The sequence below is a fragment of the Mustela erminea genome, chromosome 19 (assembly GCF_009829155.1).
Source record: "Mustela erminea isolate mMusErm1 chromosome 19, mMusErm1.Pri, whole genome shotgun sequence".
Classification (NCBI taxonomy): Eukaryota; Metazoa; Chordata; class Mammalia; order Carnivora; family Mustelidae; genus Mustela; species Mustela erminea.
In genome coordinates, this window is record NC_045632.1 from 1,384,515 (window position 1) to 1,402,040 (window position 17,526).

At 43.6% G+C, this 17,526-nt stretch overlaps 1 protein-coding gene across 5 annotated transcripts; it reads left to right on the plus strand.

Annotated features, from left to right (window-relative positions):
• Positions 1 to 2,733: 2,733 nt before the first annotated feature.
• Positions 2,734 to 16,012, plus strand: ZNF227 (zinc finger protein 227). Of its 5 annotated transcripts, none has more exons than XM_032325317.1 (7): positions 2,734 to 2,809; positions 3,307 to 3,445; positions 6,137 to 6,209; positions 6,627 to 6,688; positions 8,952 to 9,078; positions 9,887 to 10,006; positions 13,106 to 16,012. In XM_032325317.1, exons 4-7 carry the CDS (start codon positions 6,629 to 6,631, stop codon positions 15,226 to 15,228), a joined length of 2,430 nt encoding a protein of 809 aa, XP_032181208.1. In that variant the 5' UTR covers positions 2,734 to 2,809; positions 3,307 to 3,445; positions 6,137 to 6,209; positions 6,627 to 6,628; the 3' UTR covers positions 15,229 to 16,012. The 5 variants fall into 5 exon arrangements, with proteins under 5 accessions (XP_032181208.1, XP_032181210.1, XP_032181209.1 ...); XM_032325319.1 differs by adding an exon at positions 5,646 to 5,722 and having other exon boundaries at positions 2,767 to 3,445; XM_032325318.1 differs by having other exon boundaries at positions 2,767 to 2,999.
• Positions 16,013 to 17,526: the final 1,514 nt, after the last annotated feature.

Below are 17,526 nucleotides of genomic sequence, written 5' to 3' on the forward strand. Positions count from 1 at the left end.
ATGGATGTACAGTTATTGATAATATTTTAATCATCATAAAGCAAAGTTACTAAACCATCCACCCCTCATTCATGTTTCCCATCATCTGAGGATAATATTTATTTTTTACAGGTTGGTTGTGAGTCAGGTCGAGTTTCCAGTGCCCTTATGTGTATTTATCAAGATGTTCCTTCTCATTCCTATTGTTATCTCCATTTTACAAGTAAAAAAAAGGACAGAGTTCACAGAATAAGTGGCAGGATTATTATTTTAATCTAGGCAGCCTGATTCCAAGCCTGTAGTCTTTTACACATTGCTTTTATTAGCATACAGGACAAAACCCCACAAGATGTCTTATCAGAGCAAAGAATATTTAAGCCGTGGGGAAGACCGCATCCTGTAAGTGAATGGAGCAGGTGAGTATGACCTAATGAGCAGCAGATATGATGAGGCTTTAAAAATTTTTTTTAATCTTTGGAAAGATTTAATTTACTTATTTGACAGAGAGAGACACACAGCAAGAGAGGGTACACAAGCAGGGGGAGTGGGAGAAGCAGGCTTCGGGCTGAGCAGGGAGCCCATTGCGGGACTCATCTCAGGACCCTGGGATCACAACCTGAGCCGAAAGCAGACTCTTAACTGAGCCACCCAGGTGCCCCTCAAAGAGGCTTTTCATGGGAGTGTAAGTTATTCACTACAGCTGGGCATGAATACAAAGTGGATTTGAGGAGGAAAAAAATATGGAAGTTTCCTGTTCGTGTGACTTGCTAAAGCATTTGGAACTTCTTTGAGGGCACTGGATAGATATGCAGGTGAAAATAACTGAATTTCCGTGTTATGCAATATCTCTCTGGCATCAGGGAGGAAAAAAGTGATTGAAATTAAATATCTGTTCATGTTGATTATACAAGATGTGACTAATGAGTGATTAGCACTCAGGCTCCGTTTGTCAAATGCCAAAAATTTTTTTTTAAAGATTTTATTTATTTATTTGACAGAGAGAGACCACAAGTAAGCAGAAAGGCAGGCAGAGAGAGGAGGAATCAAGCTCCTGGCTGAGCAGAGAGCCTGATGAGGGGCTCGATCCCAGCACCCTGGGATCATGACCTGAGCCGAAGGTAGAGGGTTAACCCACCGAGCCACCCAGGTGGCCCTCAAATACCAAATCTTGAAACCTGGCTTTAACGCTTGCTATTTCAGTAACACGGGCAAATTACTTAACCTTCCTCTGCCTCTGGCTCCTGTAAAGCAAAGGAAATAATAGTATTTACATAAAAAACAAGTTGTTACAAGAGAATCCTGGAGTCTAAAGTGTTTGGGATAGTCCGTAGCATACACTGAGAACTTCATGAGAGATATGTGTGTAACAGAAGGAATACACGTTTATTATTGACAATTAGATGGAAACGGAAAGAAGTCTCCATTCTTTTCGCTGCCACAGTTAAGAATTACAGGACAGCTAAAGGAAAGGAAAGCAGAGCAAAGTTTTATTAAAGTACAATCCAAGAGAGGAGCAGGCCAATGGATAGAGACAATGCACCCCCCCCAAAAAAACTCCCAGGTGTGGGCTTCTATCATTTTTCCCCTTTGGGGCTGGTGCTGGGGTTGCAACATTTGAGAGAAAGTCCTGGATCATATAATAATTAGCAAACTACACATGTCCTTTTCCAAAATATATAGGAAATGCCTGCACAGGGTAGGAAACTGCATTATTTCTCTTCTGGAGACAGGTCCAATGCGGACAAGAGGCAGCTTTCTGCACAAGTGCAACGAGCACAACAAACCAAACTTTTCCTCTGTCAGGATGTTGTAACCGCAAATGAGTTGCTACAGGATGGACTAGGGTGGTCTCTGGGCGGTCCTTGTTTGGGGCTCTCTTTCAGGACGTCTAAGGTCCATCCTCTTGTCTCTCATGCCTAGCTTCCTGCCCAACACGTTCAGTAAAGAAGAAATGCAAACATATATTATAGTGGAGGTATGGATATTTTGGGGTATTCCCTTCTGCTCCCCATCTTTATATCTTTTAAACATCAGTGCTATCATATGTTTGAGCAAATAATTTTTAGTCACCATTTCATAAAAATCTAATTAGCGGTAATGTATTCATCCCTCAAACTCAGAAGTCTCTCTGAGGAATGAAGACAAAAACCCCGGTTGGGAAACTGATCATACAAGGAGGCTGAAGTTTGTCTTTTTACTCTGAGTATGTCTAACTGTTCCCCAAAGCCAAGTTTTGAATTATTTGTGCCTCTCACAAAAGTTGATGTCTACAATGTATTCTGCCTTCACTGCATTTTGGGGGGCTCTCATTCTTTTTTATGTCTAAAAAGGGTCTGAAACTGCAAAATAAAGGCTATCGTTTTATCCCTTCTTTGTCTAGTAGTAGTGGGTACAATTTCATTAGTGACGGGTCACGTGATCTGCTTCTGTTACAAACTTTTTCTTTTAAGCCTCTGTTCAAATATTTGCTAAGTGCGTTTTGTTTGTCAATGGAAAAAACTCAACTTCCCTGGCATCAGAGAACTGCTTTATGTCTGCAAAATGGTAAGCCCGAAAGCGGGTTCTGGAAGTTGAAGTCCTCCAACTACAAGGAGGAGATTCGCTCGGGAGGAAGAAGGCGTGGTTTAAGGGGGCGGACATAGTCCTTCCTCTACTTGGGGGATATGGGTAATGTAGTCCTCAACTAACAAGGACTTCCCCCGCCCCGCCCTCAAGCGCTTGCTCCTCCCCCGCCTCGGGATTTCTGGGAAGTGTAGTTCCGGGGCGCCGTGTAGTCAGAGACACTTCCGCCCCGGAAAAGCAAGACCGCCACCATCTTTTCGGTCGGGAGGTGAGTCAGCCTTGCACCCTCACGCCCCCTCCGAGTGTTTTCCGCCTGAGCGTCGCTAGTCGCTACCTAGCCGGCCGTTTTAGGATGGAGAAGTCGCGGCCGCCGGCGGAGGCTGAGCGACTGAGGGCAGAAGTTTGGATTCCCTCGGCTCTCCTCCCCGGCTTACCCAGCAGCGCTGCTACTTCTGTCGGTACAGTACCTGGCGACTTGCTCTCTGCGCTCTCCTTTCCTCTTCCGTCAAGTCGCGACAGCGGGAGTAACTCTCGGGTCGAGCTGTGATTCGCAGGAAACGAGACGCTACGTGTCCGGAGCTTTGAAAGGGGGCGGCACGGGGTAACGGGTTGGCCATTGCTAACAGGAGTTCTCTGCCCCGCTCCCTTCTGCCTGGAAGCCGCGGTGCAGGGAGCGGGGCCCGGGCTCTGCGAGCAATGGCGCGGCCCGGCTGCCAGCCTCCCGGATACCCAGCTCTTCCCGAGCTTTCCACCTGTCTCCTTCAGGAGCCCCGAGCCGCCCGCGCCCGCGCCCGGGGATGTCCGCTGCAGTTTATCCGCGGGGCATTCGCCGTCGTGTCGTCCCACCGCGTCCTGCTCTTCGCGTCCCCTGACTTCGGGAAGGGGAGGAAGGACGGACTTCTGGGTGCGTACTAGCGAAAGCACTTTCTTTCTTCTTCTTCTTTTTTTCTTTAAGATTTTATTTATTTATTTTACAGAGACCATAGGTAGGTAGAGAGGCAGGCAGAGAGAGGGGAGGAAGGGAAGCAGGCTCGCTGCTGAGCAGAGAGCCCGATGCGGGGTTCGATCGTGGGACTCTGGGACCCTGGGACCACGACCCGAGCCGAAGGCAGAGGTTTCAACCCACTGAGCCACCCAGGCGCCCCGCGAAAGTACTTTTTTGATGCGTCCTCTCTGTTTTCCGTTCACGGGTTTCAGTCACTCGGTCAGTGACTTACTTACTAGGGAAATGTTCCAGTGTTTGCTGTATCCACCTGCGGGGTGTTCCATCTCCTTGTTAATATGTGTGAATGTGTAGGTGAGTTTTGTTTTTTGTGTTTCATTTTGTTTTTGTTGTTTTTTAAACCACACGCACGTGTATTTTTGGAATTTACGACCTTCTACACTTACTTTTTGCTCTTCCTTGTTTGCAGTTTGGTTTCCTTTTACTTGCTCAGCTGGTTTGGAATAAAAACGGTTGCTTGTCTCAGATACTAAATGTAGCCGCTGTGTATTCTCATTCTGAGAAATGCAGAAACGAAATCTGTACTTGATACTTGATGATGGCACCTCACCACCACCACCTTTTTTATTTTTATTTTTATTTATTTATTTTTTTAAAGATTTTATCTATTTATTTGACAGAGAGAGATCACAAGTAGGGAGAGAGGCAGGCAGAGAGAGAGGAGGAAGCAGGCTCCCTGCTGAGCAGAGAGCCCGACGCGGGACTCGATCCCAGGACCCTGAGATCATGACCTGAGCCGAAGGCAGCGGCTTAACCCACTGAGCCACCCAGGCGCCCATCCACCTTTTTTAAACTGGAGGTCAGGTTATCGGTCTGTATTTTGTTACAACAACCCTCGAAATTGGTCCTATCGTTCTTGGGCTTTTTTTTTTTTAAGTTTTTTTTTTTTTTTCTAATTTATTTGACAGAGGTCACAAGTAGGCAGAGAGGCAGGCAGACTTTGAGAAGGGTAAGCAGGCTCCCTGCTGAGCAGAGAGCCCGATGTGGGCTCTATCCCAGGACACTGGGATCCTGACCTGAGCTGAAGGCGGAGGCTTAACCCACTGAGCCACCCAGGTGCCCCCCACCCCTTTTTTTAAATAACAAAAATGTTACCAGCATATTTACAAGTGTTTTCTTACCATTGCTTCTTTCCAGGTTCGTATAGTTAATGATTGTTCTTCATCTTTGTTCAGCTGAAATGTCTTTTTTTTTTCTCTCTCATGTCAGTAGTCATTTGGTTGAACATAGAATTCAAGTTTGACGATTATTTCCATTCTTCCTTTTGGAGATAGCATTCAATCCTTTGAGGTCTCCATTCTGTTTCCTTGATTCTGTCAATCAAATTGTCATTTTGTTAGGTAAACTGTATTTTCTTTCTGGGGGTTTTAAGGATTTTTGTTGTTTTCAGTTCTTTTTATTTATTCACAGTTTTTAATTCTTTTTTTTTTTTTTTAAAGATTTTATTTATTTATTTGACAGAGAGAGATCACAAGTAGGCAGAGAGGCAGGCAGAGAGAGAGGAAGGGAAGCAGGCTCCCTGCTGAGCAGAGAGCCCGATGCGGGACTCGATCCCAGCACCCTGAGATCATGACCTGAGCCGAAGGCAGCAGCTTAACCCACTGAGCCACCCAGGCGCCCAACAGTTTTTAATTCTTTACATTCCTGAGTTTCAGCATGATTTGTTTAGGATGTATTTATTTTTTTAAAAATTGTATAGGTGGGGGAGGGGCAGAGGGAAATGGAAAGAGAGAATTCCAAGGAGGCTCCATGCTCAGTGCAGACTTCAAAGAGGGTCTGGGTCTCGCAACCCTGAGATCATGACCTGAGCCAAAATCAAGAGTCTGACCCTTAACTGACTGAGCCACCCAGGCACCCCAGGAGTGTATTTATTTTTATTTGTACTGTTCAGAATTGCTGTATATGAACTCAGCAATTATCTTTTGAAATAGGAGCTCTCTGCCATTTCTTCGGTTCTGTTTTTGTCATACTCCTCCCATTGAACAAATGTTGGAGCCTCTCACTCTATCTTCTGTGTCTTGATTTTTATTTTGCATCTTTCTTTAATTTTTTGCACATGGGATAAAAGGCATTTATCAATAAGCCTTTTTTACTTCACCAGGTAAATTTACTTGAAGTGATGCTTTTTAGAAAGCTAATACCAGTGTGGATAAAATGTTACTAGGTGGGCAAAAAATTGTAAGTAAGAAGAAATAAATTTATTTATTTATTTATATTTAGTTAGACAAGTAAGAAATTTTTTTTTAAGGTTTTGTTATCCATTTGACAGATCACAAGTAGGCAGAGAGGCAGGCAGAGAGAGAGGGGGAAGCAGAAGCAGGCTCCCTGCTGAGCAGAGAACCTGATGCGGGGCTGGATCCCAGGACCCTGGGATCATGACCTGAGCTAAAGGCTTTAACCCACTGAGCCACCCAGGTGCCCCGTAAGAAAAAATTTTAAGTGGGAATCAGGATTTTCAGAGAGTAAAGGTGACTTTCATAGGAGAGCATTAGTGTATGAAGTCCAGATACCTTCCAGGTCTTTTTTGCTTTTGTTGGAAAAGACATGTGCAGTTAGAGTTTATGATGCAAAGTATCGTCTGCTTTTTTGCAGCTGCAAGAAAAAGGGCCTCCTGGTTCTTTGAATTTTCCATCTGCTCGTTTAGTCTGTGGAACAACCTTCTGAGGTGAGTTAAGATACACAGCTCTTATCTTCATGTGCAGATGATCACAGTGAGGCACGGGGGTTTTTCTTTAACAACCCTAACATTATGTGGATGGTGAGAATTATTTTGAGGATTTAAACCTAGGCCATTGATTTAGAACCCATTTTTTTTTTTTTTAAACTAAATGTTAACAGCACCCTTCATTTCCTACATCCTCAGGATGTCATTCTTCTAGTAGGAATACTGCATTTGGTTGTCCCGGTCACTGCCCAGTGGCCCATGGCTGACAGACTTCGGGGTTGGAGTCTGCTCCATGCTTTGCTCACTGTGCTGTCTGTAGCCTCTGCAGCCTAGAAGTAGGAGAGCTGTCGTTTAATTTCTGCAGAGATCACCTGGGCTCCTTGGCCTGCATCTCATGGCTTCTTTGTCCTTCCCCAGTTATGTCTTCTCAGGACTCTGACCTTCCCCAGAAAGAGCAGGAGAAAATGACCAAGTTTCAGGTAAGGAATTCTTTTCTGTCTCCTTAGATATGATTTCATTTCTCACAGATTAGGCTCATCTTTCTCCTCTTTGGAAAAGTTAATGGAAAACCGCAGATTTTGAGTGCGGGTGGTATGTCAGGCTATGTGTGGGCGTGTGTGTTTAGTACTTATCTTTATTGTTTCACAAGACAATTTTTGGAAAAGTAATAAAAATTTGAAATAGACCAAAAGAATTTATAGTACTACCTTGCTCATTGGCCAACTCTTTGTACTTTACCTTATGCCTTTTTTACTTGCATTTGTAATTTTATATTGGAAGTGATGGGATACATAGTTGATCCTCAAATAATGCAAGGGTTAGAGACCCTGACCTCCTTGAAAATCCACATGGAAATTTTGACTTCCCAGAAGCTTAGCTCTTAGCTTACTGCTGATCAGAAGCCTTACCAATAACATCAACAATTGATTAACACATATTTTATATGTTCTCTGTATCGTATATTGTATCTTACAGTAAAGTAAATGAGAAAAAGAAAATATCATCAGGAAAATTGTAAGAGAGGATCCATTTTTAGTGCTGTAAAAAGATATGCATGTAAGGTGGACCCATGCAGTTCAAACCCTTCTTGTTAAAGAGTCACCTGTACTTAGATACATTAGAGAAAGGCTTAATAACTCTTTTATTAAGGTTAGTAAGATAAGGGGTGCCTGGGTAGCTCAGTGGGTTAAGCCTCTGCCTTTGGCTCAGGTCATGATCTCGGAGTCCTTGGATCGAGCCCCGCATCAGGCTCTCTGCTCAGCAGGGAGCCTGCTTCCTCCTCTCTCTCTGCCTGCCTCTCTGTCTACTTGTGCTCTCTTTCTCTCTCTGTGTGTCAAATAAATAAATTAAAATCTTAAAAAAAAAAAAGATTAGTAAGATAAGGAAAAACCAAGTTGGAATAGGAGTGAAAAAAAATGGAGTGTCAAGGTAAATTTATGACAAAAGTAATGATCGTTAATAAGTAAATATGTGCAAATGTTAACAAAAGCTTTCTAATTATTTATTTCACTTAGATTGTCCTATTTGGTCAGAGTCTAGAGATTGAGGAACACTTGTACTCTCTTGCATGAAAGGTGAATTGGGAAAACCTCCTGGGAGGGAAATCTGCCACTGTGCTTTGAAAATTTTGAAAGTTTTGAAAGTTTATTCTGTGGCTTTGCAGTTGCTACTTTTAGCTAAGGTCTCAGTAAAAGGATCTCTGCAGCACTGATTAAAATTAAAAATCTGGGGCCATCTGGGTGGCTCAGTTGGTTAAGCAACTGCCTTCGGCTCAAGTCATGATCCCAGGGTCCTGGGATAAAGCCCTGAATCGGGCTCCCTGCTTTCCAGGAAGTCTGCTTCTCCCATTCCCTCTCTTTCTCCTTTTCCCCTTGCTTGTGCATTCTCTTCTCTCTCTCTCTTTCTCTTGCTGTCTCTCAAATAAATAAAATCTGAAAAAAAAATTGAAGATCTGTAACTATATGTGATTTGGATGATGGAAGATATATCATCAGTTCTTTTTTTTTTTTTTTAAAGATTTTATTTATTTATTTGAGAGAGATCACAAGCAGGCAGAAAGAGAGGAGGAAGCAGGCTCCCTGGTGAGCAGAGAGCCCGATGCAGGGCTCGATCCCAGGACTCCGAGTTCATGACCTGAGCCGAAGGCAGCGGCTTAACCCGCTGAGCCACCCAGGCGCCCCTTATATCATCAGTTCTAAGGGAAGTTAAACTCTGTGGTCATAAAATGGAATGAGACACTGACGATGGTAATTATTCAAGTTTATTGAGCAGTTAGCTACATGCTAGGCACCATTTTACGTGCTTTACAAATACTTATCTAATGTTTTCAAACAATTTGTGGTACAGACATCATTAAAGAGAAGTGGAAATGGAGATAGTGGGAAGTAAGGAATTTCCCCAAGGCCCTAGAATTAAAACTGTGAAATTTGAGCTTAGTGCTTTCACCAGCCGTGAATGCTGCAGGCAGATGCAGCATGTACGTTGAAAACACAGAAAAGCTGTGTGCTTGTCCCAGGAGGGCTGCCCAAGGCCTGTGAACACTGCTGACATCGCGACAGAACCCAAGCCTTGTGGGGTGCTTGGGAGGGGACAGTGAGGGGGGACACTCTGGGACTAAAATCTGCCTGGGCACCCTCCAAAGTGGCAGCCTTTTTTTTGGGGGGGTAATCCTCTATCCTCCTCTGTGCTGCCCCTTTTCCAGTGGAGCTTGAGGGATTAAGGTTGTGTGCGTTTCATGTGTAGGAGGCGGTGACGTTCAAGGACGTGGCGGTGGTCTTCACCGTGGAGGAGTTGGGGCTGCTGGATTCCACCCAGAGGAAGCTGTACCGAGATGTGATGCTGGAGAATTTCAAGAACCTGGTCTCAGTGGGTGAGGACAGTCGCCCCATGGCACCCCCTTGAGAGTCAGTGTCCTTAGTTGTTCAAAGCTTTGGACCTTTTGAATTAATTCCCTGACCCTGAAGACTCAGGTTTTTCTAATCCATAGGACTACAGGCATAGGTTTTCCTTGTTTTTCTGCTCAGGTAAAATTCTGTTCAGGGGCTATTTTGCCCCGAGGTGACATTTGGCAATGTCTAGAGACGGGTTTGATGGTTACAGTTCGTCGGGGAGGGGCTCCACTGGCCACCAATGTTGCTAAACCTCCTGTAGTGTACAGTTCAACCTCCAGGGCAAAGAATTAGCCAGTCCAGAATGTCAGTGGTGCCTCAGTTGAGAAACCCTGACTCAATTAATTACAAATGGGAAACATAAATATAAATTGGCTTTTACACTGTGTCTTGCAAATGCTTTTTCAAATCGTGGTTGTGATCCATTGGTGGGTCATGGCATTAATTTAGTACCCTGTGCTGGCACTTTTTTTTTTTTTTTTTCAATAAAATAGAATAAGGATAGAAACTAGAAGAGTTCCTTATCAAGACCTCACACTGCAGCAGAAACTGACCATTTGCGGTGAGTGGTGTGAGTGTCCGAAGTAGGCTGAGAACAGACATTGGCTGAATCTAATTTTATCTCTATCTAGACATGAACTAGGTCATGGCCTAAATTTACCTATTACAGTTCATGATCAGGAGAGTTCCGGAAATATCACTTTAAAGGTTCTGAGGGTTGTAGAACTTGGACAGAAATACATTTTAGCCATGTGTGTATCTTAGAGGTGTATATCTGCCCTTTCACAGGACATCTTCCCTTCAAGCCAGAGATGGTTTCTCAGTTGGAAGCAGAAGAAGAGCTTTGGATGATGGAAGGGGAACCCCAACAAAGTGTGACCAGTGAGGACCACATGGCTGTTCCTTCAGGTACCAGCTAATCTGCGTCTCACCACATCCGTGCTTACTGCACTTTCATCTGAGCTCTGTCCTCTCTTCTGCACCGGGACAGCAGCCTCCACGTTGGTCTCCCTGCCTTCTCTCTTGCTCTCCTGTCATCTGTTCTCCACATGGTACCAGAGTGATTCCTTAGAAAGCAAGTGAGGTCATGCCATTCCCCTGCTGAAAAACCCTCCAAAGACTTCCCGTTTCGCTCAGAGCCCTCGCAGTGGCCTACAAGACCCTCCCCAATCTAGATTCCTCACCAGGTTCTTTTTTGATCAGCCTTGCTTTTACCCTGACTTAAGTCATTCCTGGCTCCCCTGGGGTGTTCTCTCTGCTGCTTCCCGGCCGTGGACCAGCTTCCCCTCTGCCTGGGCCGAGTCTGCGGCCACTCCCTTACTAAGGTTTTGCTCGGATTTCATCTGCATCCGCTGGGCCTTCTGTGTCTGCCCTTTCAAACCTCGTCCTCTCCGTTCTTCATCCCCTCACCCTGCCTTATTTTGTGTCTGAGTATGGATCGCCTCCTGACCTCCCAACACATTTTTGTTGACTTGCTCACCATCTGTCTCCCGTTGAAGTAGGAGTTTTGGCAGTTTCATTTGTTGTGTCTACTCAAGGCCTTGGATGGCCTTTCTGCATAGGAGGGGATCCTCTCCACTTACTAAATGATTAAATTATTTAAATAGTCACAGTCCTTGTAGGAGTGAGCTGTGATACCAGCCTTTCTCGGACGGGAAAGAATGCCTGGTTCATGTCCCCAGCCACCGATTTCTTTCCCACCAAGCCTTTCACTGCCTACCACCTCCCCCCACTTTCTCCTGCCCTGTCCCTCTTCAGTTTTCACCTCACTTTCCCATCTCCTTTCCTTTCTTTTTAATTTACATATTCCTCAGTTCTCCTCATTTAGAAATTAAAAACTCGACATCCCCAGGGATGCCTGGGTGGCTCAGTGGGTTAAGTCTCTGCCTTCGGCTCAGATCATGATCTCGGGGTCCTGGGATTGAGCCCCGCATTGGGCTCTCTGCTCAGCGGGGAGCCTGCTTCCCCCTCTCTCTCTGCCTGCCTCTCTGACTACTTGTGATTTCTGTCTGTCAAATGAATAAATAAAATCTTTAAAAAAACAAAACAAAACAAAAAAACCTCAATATTCCCAGAGCAAGTAAATTCATATGCTCTCCCTTTGTTTGAAAAATTAAACAGAGAAGTCTGTCTGCAAATGTGATAAATTAGGTGACAAATTCTGTGAGTAATTTATGGATGTACTCTCTGATAGGGACCCTTGTAACTATTTTGGGCCCATCCACATAATACAAGATAACTTCCCACTGCAGGATTCTTTTTTTTTTTTTCTGAGAGAGAGAGAGAGAGTGCGCGAGTGAGAGAGAGCACATGCAAGCAGAAGAGAGGAGGTCAGGGGGAGGGGCAAAGGGAGAGGGCGGGAGAATCTTAAGCAGGCTTCACATTGAGCCTGCTGTGGGGCTTGATCCCACAACCCTGAGATCATGACCTGCGGCGAAATCAAGAGTTGGTTGCTTAACCGATTCAGCCACCCAGGCGCCCCCCCCCACCCCGATCTCAGAATCCTTAATTTTAATGAAATAAATTTTAATGAAATTTAATGAAATCCCTTTTGTCACATACATGAATATATTCACAGGTTGCAGGGATTAGGGCATGGACATCTTTAGGGGCCATTTGATTGTCCTACCACACTTAGAAATGTGTACATATGTATTGAGACTTTTTTAGCTTATAATATTAGATTGTAACTTTACATTTAAGCAAATTAATCATTAAGGACTTGGTGCCGCTGCTCCCCCCACCCCAAACATTTTAAGCCGGTGCTTCCATTCATTTTTAGCCACAATCCTCAGTCATATATTTTACATCTGACCTAGCTTGGGTGTAACGTATGTATGTATTTATGTGTGTGTTTGTAGCTGAAACAAGCATTTCATAGTGTTATCCTTACCGTTTGTGATACGCTTCTCATATTCTGTTTTTCTTTTTAACTATTTGTTCATTTATGGAATTGGTTTGATAGTTCATTAATGTATCCCGACAATTTAAAAAATTCTACTACAGTGGAAATAACATAACGAAGAAAACAAAATGCATGTTTTCTTCATAACTGTTATACTCTAGTGGGTCTAAAAAGACAAGAAAAAGTTAGGAAGTATACAGTTAAGTCAAATAGTATGTGCTGTAGGGAAAAATAAAGCAGGGTAAACCAAATGCGGAGAATCAAAGGTGTTATGGGAGTGGGAAGGAATTATTTTATATTGGGTGATGAGGAAGGCCTTACCCAACTGAGCACCATTAGAGTGAGGACCTAAAGGGAATGAATAAAAAAACCAAGCCTTTTGACCGTCTGGGAGAGTTTAATTCCCCTCTTCCTCTTCAGGGTGGCCTTTGCAAGTGCACTGTGCTTTGCTGCTTTCTCTCTCCCAGGGTCTTTCTCAGTCGCACAAGATTAGTTTTCCCTTTGCCGTTTCTTTCTAGAGCCCTGCATTACTACTATGAATGTTAGTATTCCAACCACTTCCCAAACTTACTCTTGGAAGAGAATTCCTGCCAGGACCTAAATTACTAATTTCTCCCATCCAAGTACTAAATAGGCCCGACCCTGCTTAGCTTCTGAGATCAGACAAGACTAGGTGCGTTCAGGGTGGTCTGGCCGTTTCTGCCCACGAGTTGAGCTTTTGTAACCTAACCAGGTAGAATCCCTCTTGTGATAAGCCTACTGAGGAAAAGGTGAGGAGAATTTTAATTGATGTTATTATAGGATGGAGTATGGATTGCCTCTGTGGCCTGCAGCCATTTGATTTCAAACTTACAGCTCTCCTACTAAAATAGGAAATTTATGGTTTGAATGGGTTGCATTTATGCTTAGTGGATAAGTCTGTTGACCCCTATTCTTTGCTTCCACTTGCATGGAAGAACATAAAAGGATAAATGATGTTGTACAAACATGACCCTCCCCCTGGTTTGTTGAGGCCTTATCCCATGGCATAGATGTGGAATCCTGCCATTTCTCTACCAAAGCATTCGCTTGTCCTCATCTCTGAATATTGCTTTTTCTTACAGGCAGCAAGAATCAAAATGAGATGGAGGCCCTTCGAAAAGTTGCACTGAAATACCTTTCCCATGAAGAACTATCCTGCTGGCAAATCTGGAGACAGGTTGCAAGTGATTTAACCAGGTGTCTTCAGAGAAAGCATTTCCAGTTACCACATGGTGATTCCATTCAGGTTTCTGAACATGAAAATAGTGTCGTGAATCATAAAGGAAATGGCTCCACTTGCACTGCCGATCAAGAGTTGTCAGTTTCGAGAACCCAGGACGCCTGTGGGAACACATCCCTGCGTGAGTCACAGAATCAGAGCGGAGATCCGCAAGTTCATGGGAAAAATAACCGGTGTATATGTGAAGCCTTCATGAAGAGATCGCCCGTCAGTGATCTTAGTAACCCTGACACAGAACAGAAACCTTACAAATTCAACACGTGTGGCAAAAGCACGAGTGACGGCTTCATTCCTCATGTAGCCCCAGGAGAGGAATTCCGTCCATGTCATGAGTGTGGAAAGGGCATCGGGTATAGCTTGGCGCTCCCACGTCATCAGAACGTTTGCACGAGAGAGAAATGCTCTAATCAGAGCTCTCATCTGCAGACCCATCAGAGAATTCGCCCAAGAGAGAAACTCAACAAACGTCGTGGATCTGATGCTTGCTTTAGTAAGAGCTCTTTTCATCAACTTAACCATACGGGGGAGAAGGCCTATAGATGTGACAGTTGTGGCAAGGGATTCAGCAGCAGCACAGGCCTTATCATTCATTACAGGACTCACACTGGAGAGAAACCTTATAAATGTGAGGAGTGTGGGAAATGCTTTAGTCAGAGTTCAAACTTTCAGTGCCACCAGAGGGTCCACACTGAAGAAAAACCGTATAAATGTGAAGAGTGTGGTAAGGGCTTTGGTTGGAGTGTTAATCTTCGCGTTCATCAGAGGGTCCACAGGGGTGAGAAACCCTATAAGTGTGAAGAGTGTGGGAAGGGCTTCACTCAGGCTGCACACTACCACATACATCAGAGGGTCCACACTGGGGAGAAGCCTTACAAATGCGACGTCTGCGGTAAGGGCTTCAGCCACAATTCACCGTTAATATGCCATCGGAGAGTCCACACTGGAGAGAAACCGTACAAATGTGAGGCGTGTGGGAAAGGCTTTACCCGCAATACAGATCTTCACATCCACTTCCGAGTTCACACGGGAGAGAAACCCTACAAGTGTAAGGAGTGTGGGAAGGGCTTCAGTCAGGCTTCTAATCTTCAAGTCCATCAGAATGTCCACACGGGGGAGAAACGATTCAAATGTGAAACATGCGGGAAGGGCTTCAGTCAGTCATCAAAGCTTCAGACCCATCAGAGAGTCCACACTGGAGAGAAGCCATACAGATGTGATGTGTGTGGTAAGGACTTCAGTTACAGTTCCAATCTGAAACTGCACCAAGTGATTCACACTGGAGAAAAACCATATAAATGTGAGGAGTGCGGGAAGGGCTTCAGTTGGCGATCAAATCTTCACGCTCATCAGAGAGTCCACTCTGGAGAGAAACCCTATAAATGTGAGGAGTGTGATAAGAGCTTTAGTCAGGCTATAGATTTTCGGGTACATCAGAGAGTCCACACTGGAGAGAAACCCTACAAATGTGGTGTATGTGGTAAGGGCTTCAGTCAGTCCTCTGGTCTTCAGTCCCATCAGAGAGTCCACACTGGGGAGAAGCCATACAAGTGTGACGTCTGTGGAAAGGGTTTTAGGTACAGTTCGCAGTTTATATACCATCAAAGAGGCCACACTGGAGAAAAACCTTATAAGTGTGAGGAGTGTGGGAAAGGCTTCGGAAGGAGCTTGAACCTTCGCCATCATCAGAGGGTTCACACAGGAGAGAAACCCCATAGGTGTGAGGAGTGTGGTAAGGCCTTCAGTCTCCCCTCAAATCTTAGGGTCCATTTGAGTGTCCACATTAGGGAAAAACTGTTTAAATGTCAGGAGTGTGGTAAGGGCTTCAGTCAGAGTTCACGTCTTCAGGCCCATCAGAGAGTCCACACTGGAGAAAAACCCTACAAATGTGACATCTGTGGTAAGGACTTCAGTCACCGTTCGCGTCTCATGTACCATCAGAAGGTCCACACTGGCAGAAATCGTTAAAAGTGAAGACTGTGTTAATGGCTTTGGTCAGGATGCATATCGTGCGTTTGGAGAGTCTGTGCTGGTAATAAACTGTCAAGCATTGAGAGTGGAAAGGGATTTCTTCAGATAGAATCTTTCTAACAAATCCACTAAAATGATGACATGGAACCATAATAATAGGAATAGAACTAATATTCAGGGCAGGAATGTCTTGCAGCCCTCTTGGCAAGATCCAAGTGATATAAATGGTCTTTAAGAGTGAATATATGCCCCCCCCCAAAAAAGTGAATATATGCCTAAGAATAAGGCGTGAAAAGGATATTTGCCATATACTAGCTAGTTTGGGAGGGGGTCAGGAAAGTTTTTAGGATAATTTCCCCTTTAACTTACATTTTATACTTATTTACAGTGACTTTTATTTTTACGGAAGCTGTAAAGCTATGAAAAATGAATAAAATTACTGACTAAAATTTCCTGTAACCAAGAACTCATAATATGATTGCTCTGTTTCCTATGGTATATTGGATTAGAATTAAGGAATAGGTCCCCAGTGATGAATCTTCGATCTTCAGCAGTAAATTCGTATCTGCTGTAAGTGTATGTAAAAGAATGGTCATTGGGTCATTGTTTATAATAGCAAACATAGAAACCATCAAATGGATTGCCGAAGTATTTTATGATTATTAATCCAGTGGAACGCTATGCAGACATCAAACGGGAAAAGGTAAATTGTAATTAAGTATGTTGGAAGATGTCCAGCATATATTAATCTGAAAAAATAAAGCACAGGATTTTTATGTGATCTCATTAAAAAAATTGTAGATAAAAAGATATTTAGTTCTAACTAGTTAGTGCTAAATGATGAGATTTTGCTTCACATTTATTTTTATATTTCTTTAAACTTACTGTTTTGAAATAATCTCAAACTTTACAAAAAATGTGAGACTTGATCTCACAACCCTGAGATCATGACCTGAACCAAAATCAAGAGTTGGACATTTAACTGACTGAGCCACCTAGGTGCCCCTACCACCAATTCTGAATTCAACATCATAGTGTTCTTTCTAGCCTTTGCCAATTAGAAATTGCATCTTCGTTCTCCAAGAATTAAAAAAAATTTGGCTCCAGTATCATCCACATATTTACTGGAGAGTGTAAACATGCACCCGACTACAACTTCGGGGTTCTATTCATGGAAAAAGAATGGGGTATTGGGTAACTAGTGCCAGAGGTGATTTGAATGGCATAGTGTTTGCACCATAACTTTTCTCTTTCTCAGGGCATTGACTCTTTAAACCAAGTAAAACCTCATAGGACCATGAAGAAAAGTAAAAGAAAAATCCAAAGATGGGCATATCCCAGTGAGAACGCACCGGATAGTGATTCCTTGCTAATGCTAGCGTGGCTAATGTGAAGGAATGGTTCCTTGTGAAGAACTGGTTGGGGAGCACATCTGGCCATTGGCCAGCCCTGCATTACGTCATCGGCTGTTCACCTCCCATTTTCCCTATACTACTCAGAGTGAGTGTGACAATTCTCAGGCCACTGAGGACCACAGTGCTCCACTGCTTCTTGAGAGAATTGAAAGTATTTTAGGAGAAACTAAAGTTAAAAAGACCAAACTGGAATATTGTTTACAAAACAGTTTATTGTAATTAAAAAGCAGACTCCGGAACTAGACTTTGGTTCAGCCATTTGCCAGTTGAGTAACTGCAAAAAAGATGCTTAATCTCTCTATTCTTCAATTTGCATGTGTGTTCAGTGTGGATAATATCTCTTCTGTTGTGAGGGTGGAAACTTGATGCTTGGCATATAGTAAGAGCTATACAGTATTAACACTTATCTTCAATAGATAAAATTACTACTGTATGTGTTGTTATAAAATTCTAAGCCAGGGAACAGTTGTTGGCCAAGTACAGCCTTTATCTTATTTTTGTATGAGAGCTGGAATTGCACACTTGTAAAGAATTTTAGGGAGGAAAAAAAATTGTAAGGAGAAAGCAAAGAATATGCTACAGATAATGTATATGAACTGCAAACCCTAAAATATTTATTTTCTGGCCCTTTAAAAAAATTTTGTTTATTTATTTTAGAGAGAGAGAGTGCACACAGGGTGGGGAGAGGAGTTGCAAAGAGAGAGGGAGAGATAGTCCCAAGTGGACTCTGCACTGAGTGTAGAACCTGAGCTGGGCTTGATCTCCAGACCCTGAGGTCACGGCCTGGGAAAAAAACCGAGTCAGATGCTTAACCCACTGTACCACCCAGGCGCCCTATAAAAAATTTTTTCTTAAAGAAGGAAAGAAGGAAAAGAAACAA

Bases quoted from the DNA above. Each gene is read 5' to 3' on its own strand.
- ZNF227 (XM_032325317.1), top strand. From the start codon at position 6,629: ATGTCTTCTCAGGACTCTGACCTTCCCCAGAAAGAGCAGGAGAAAATG. The intron at 6,689-8,951 runs GTAAGGAATTCT...TTTCATGTGTAG, and splicing joins AGAAAATGACCAAGTTTCAG to GAGGCGGTGACGTTCAAGGA. The intron at 9,079-9,886 runs GTGAGGACAGTC...GCCCTTTCACAG, and splicing joins CAAGAACCTGGTCTCAGTGG to GACATCTTCCCTTCAAGCCA.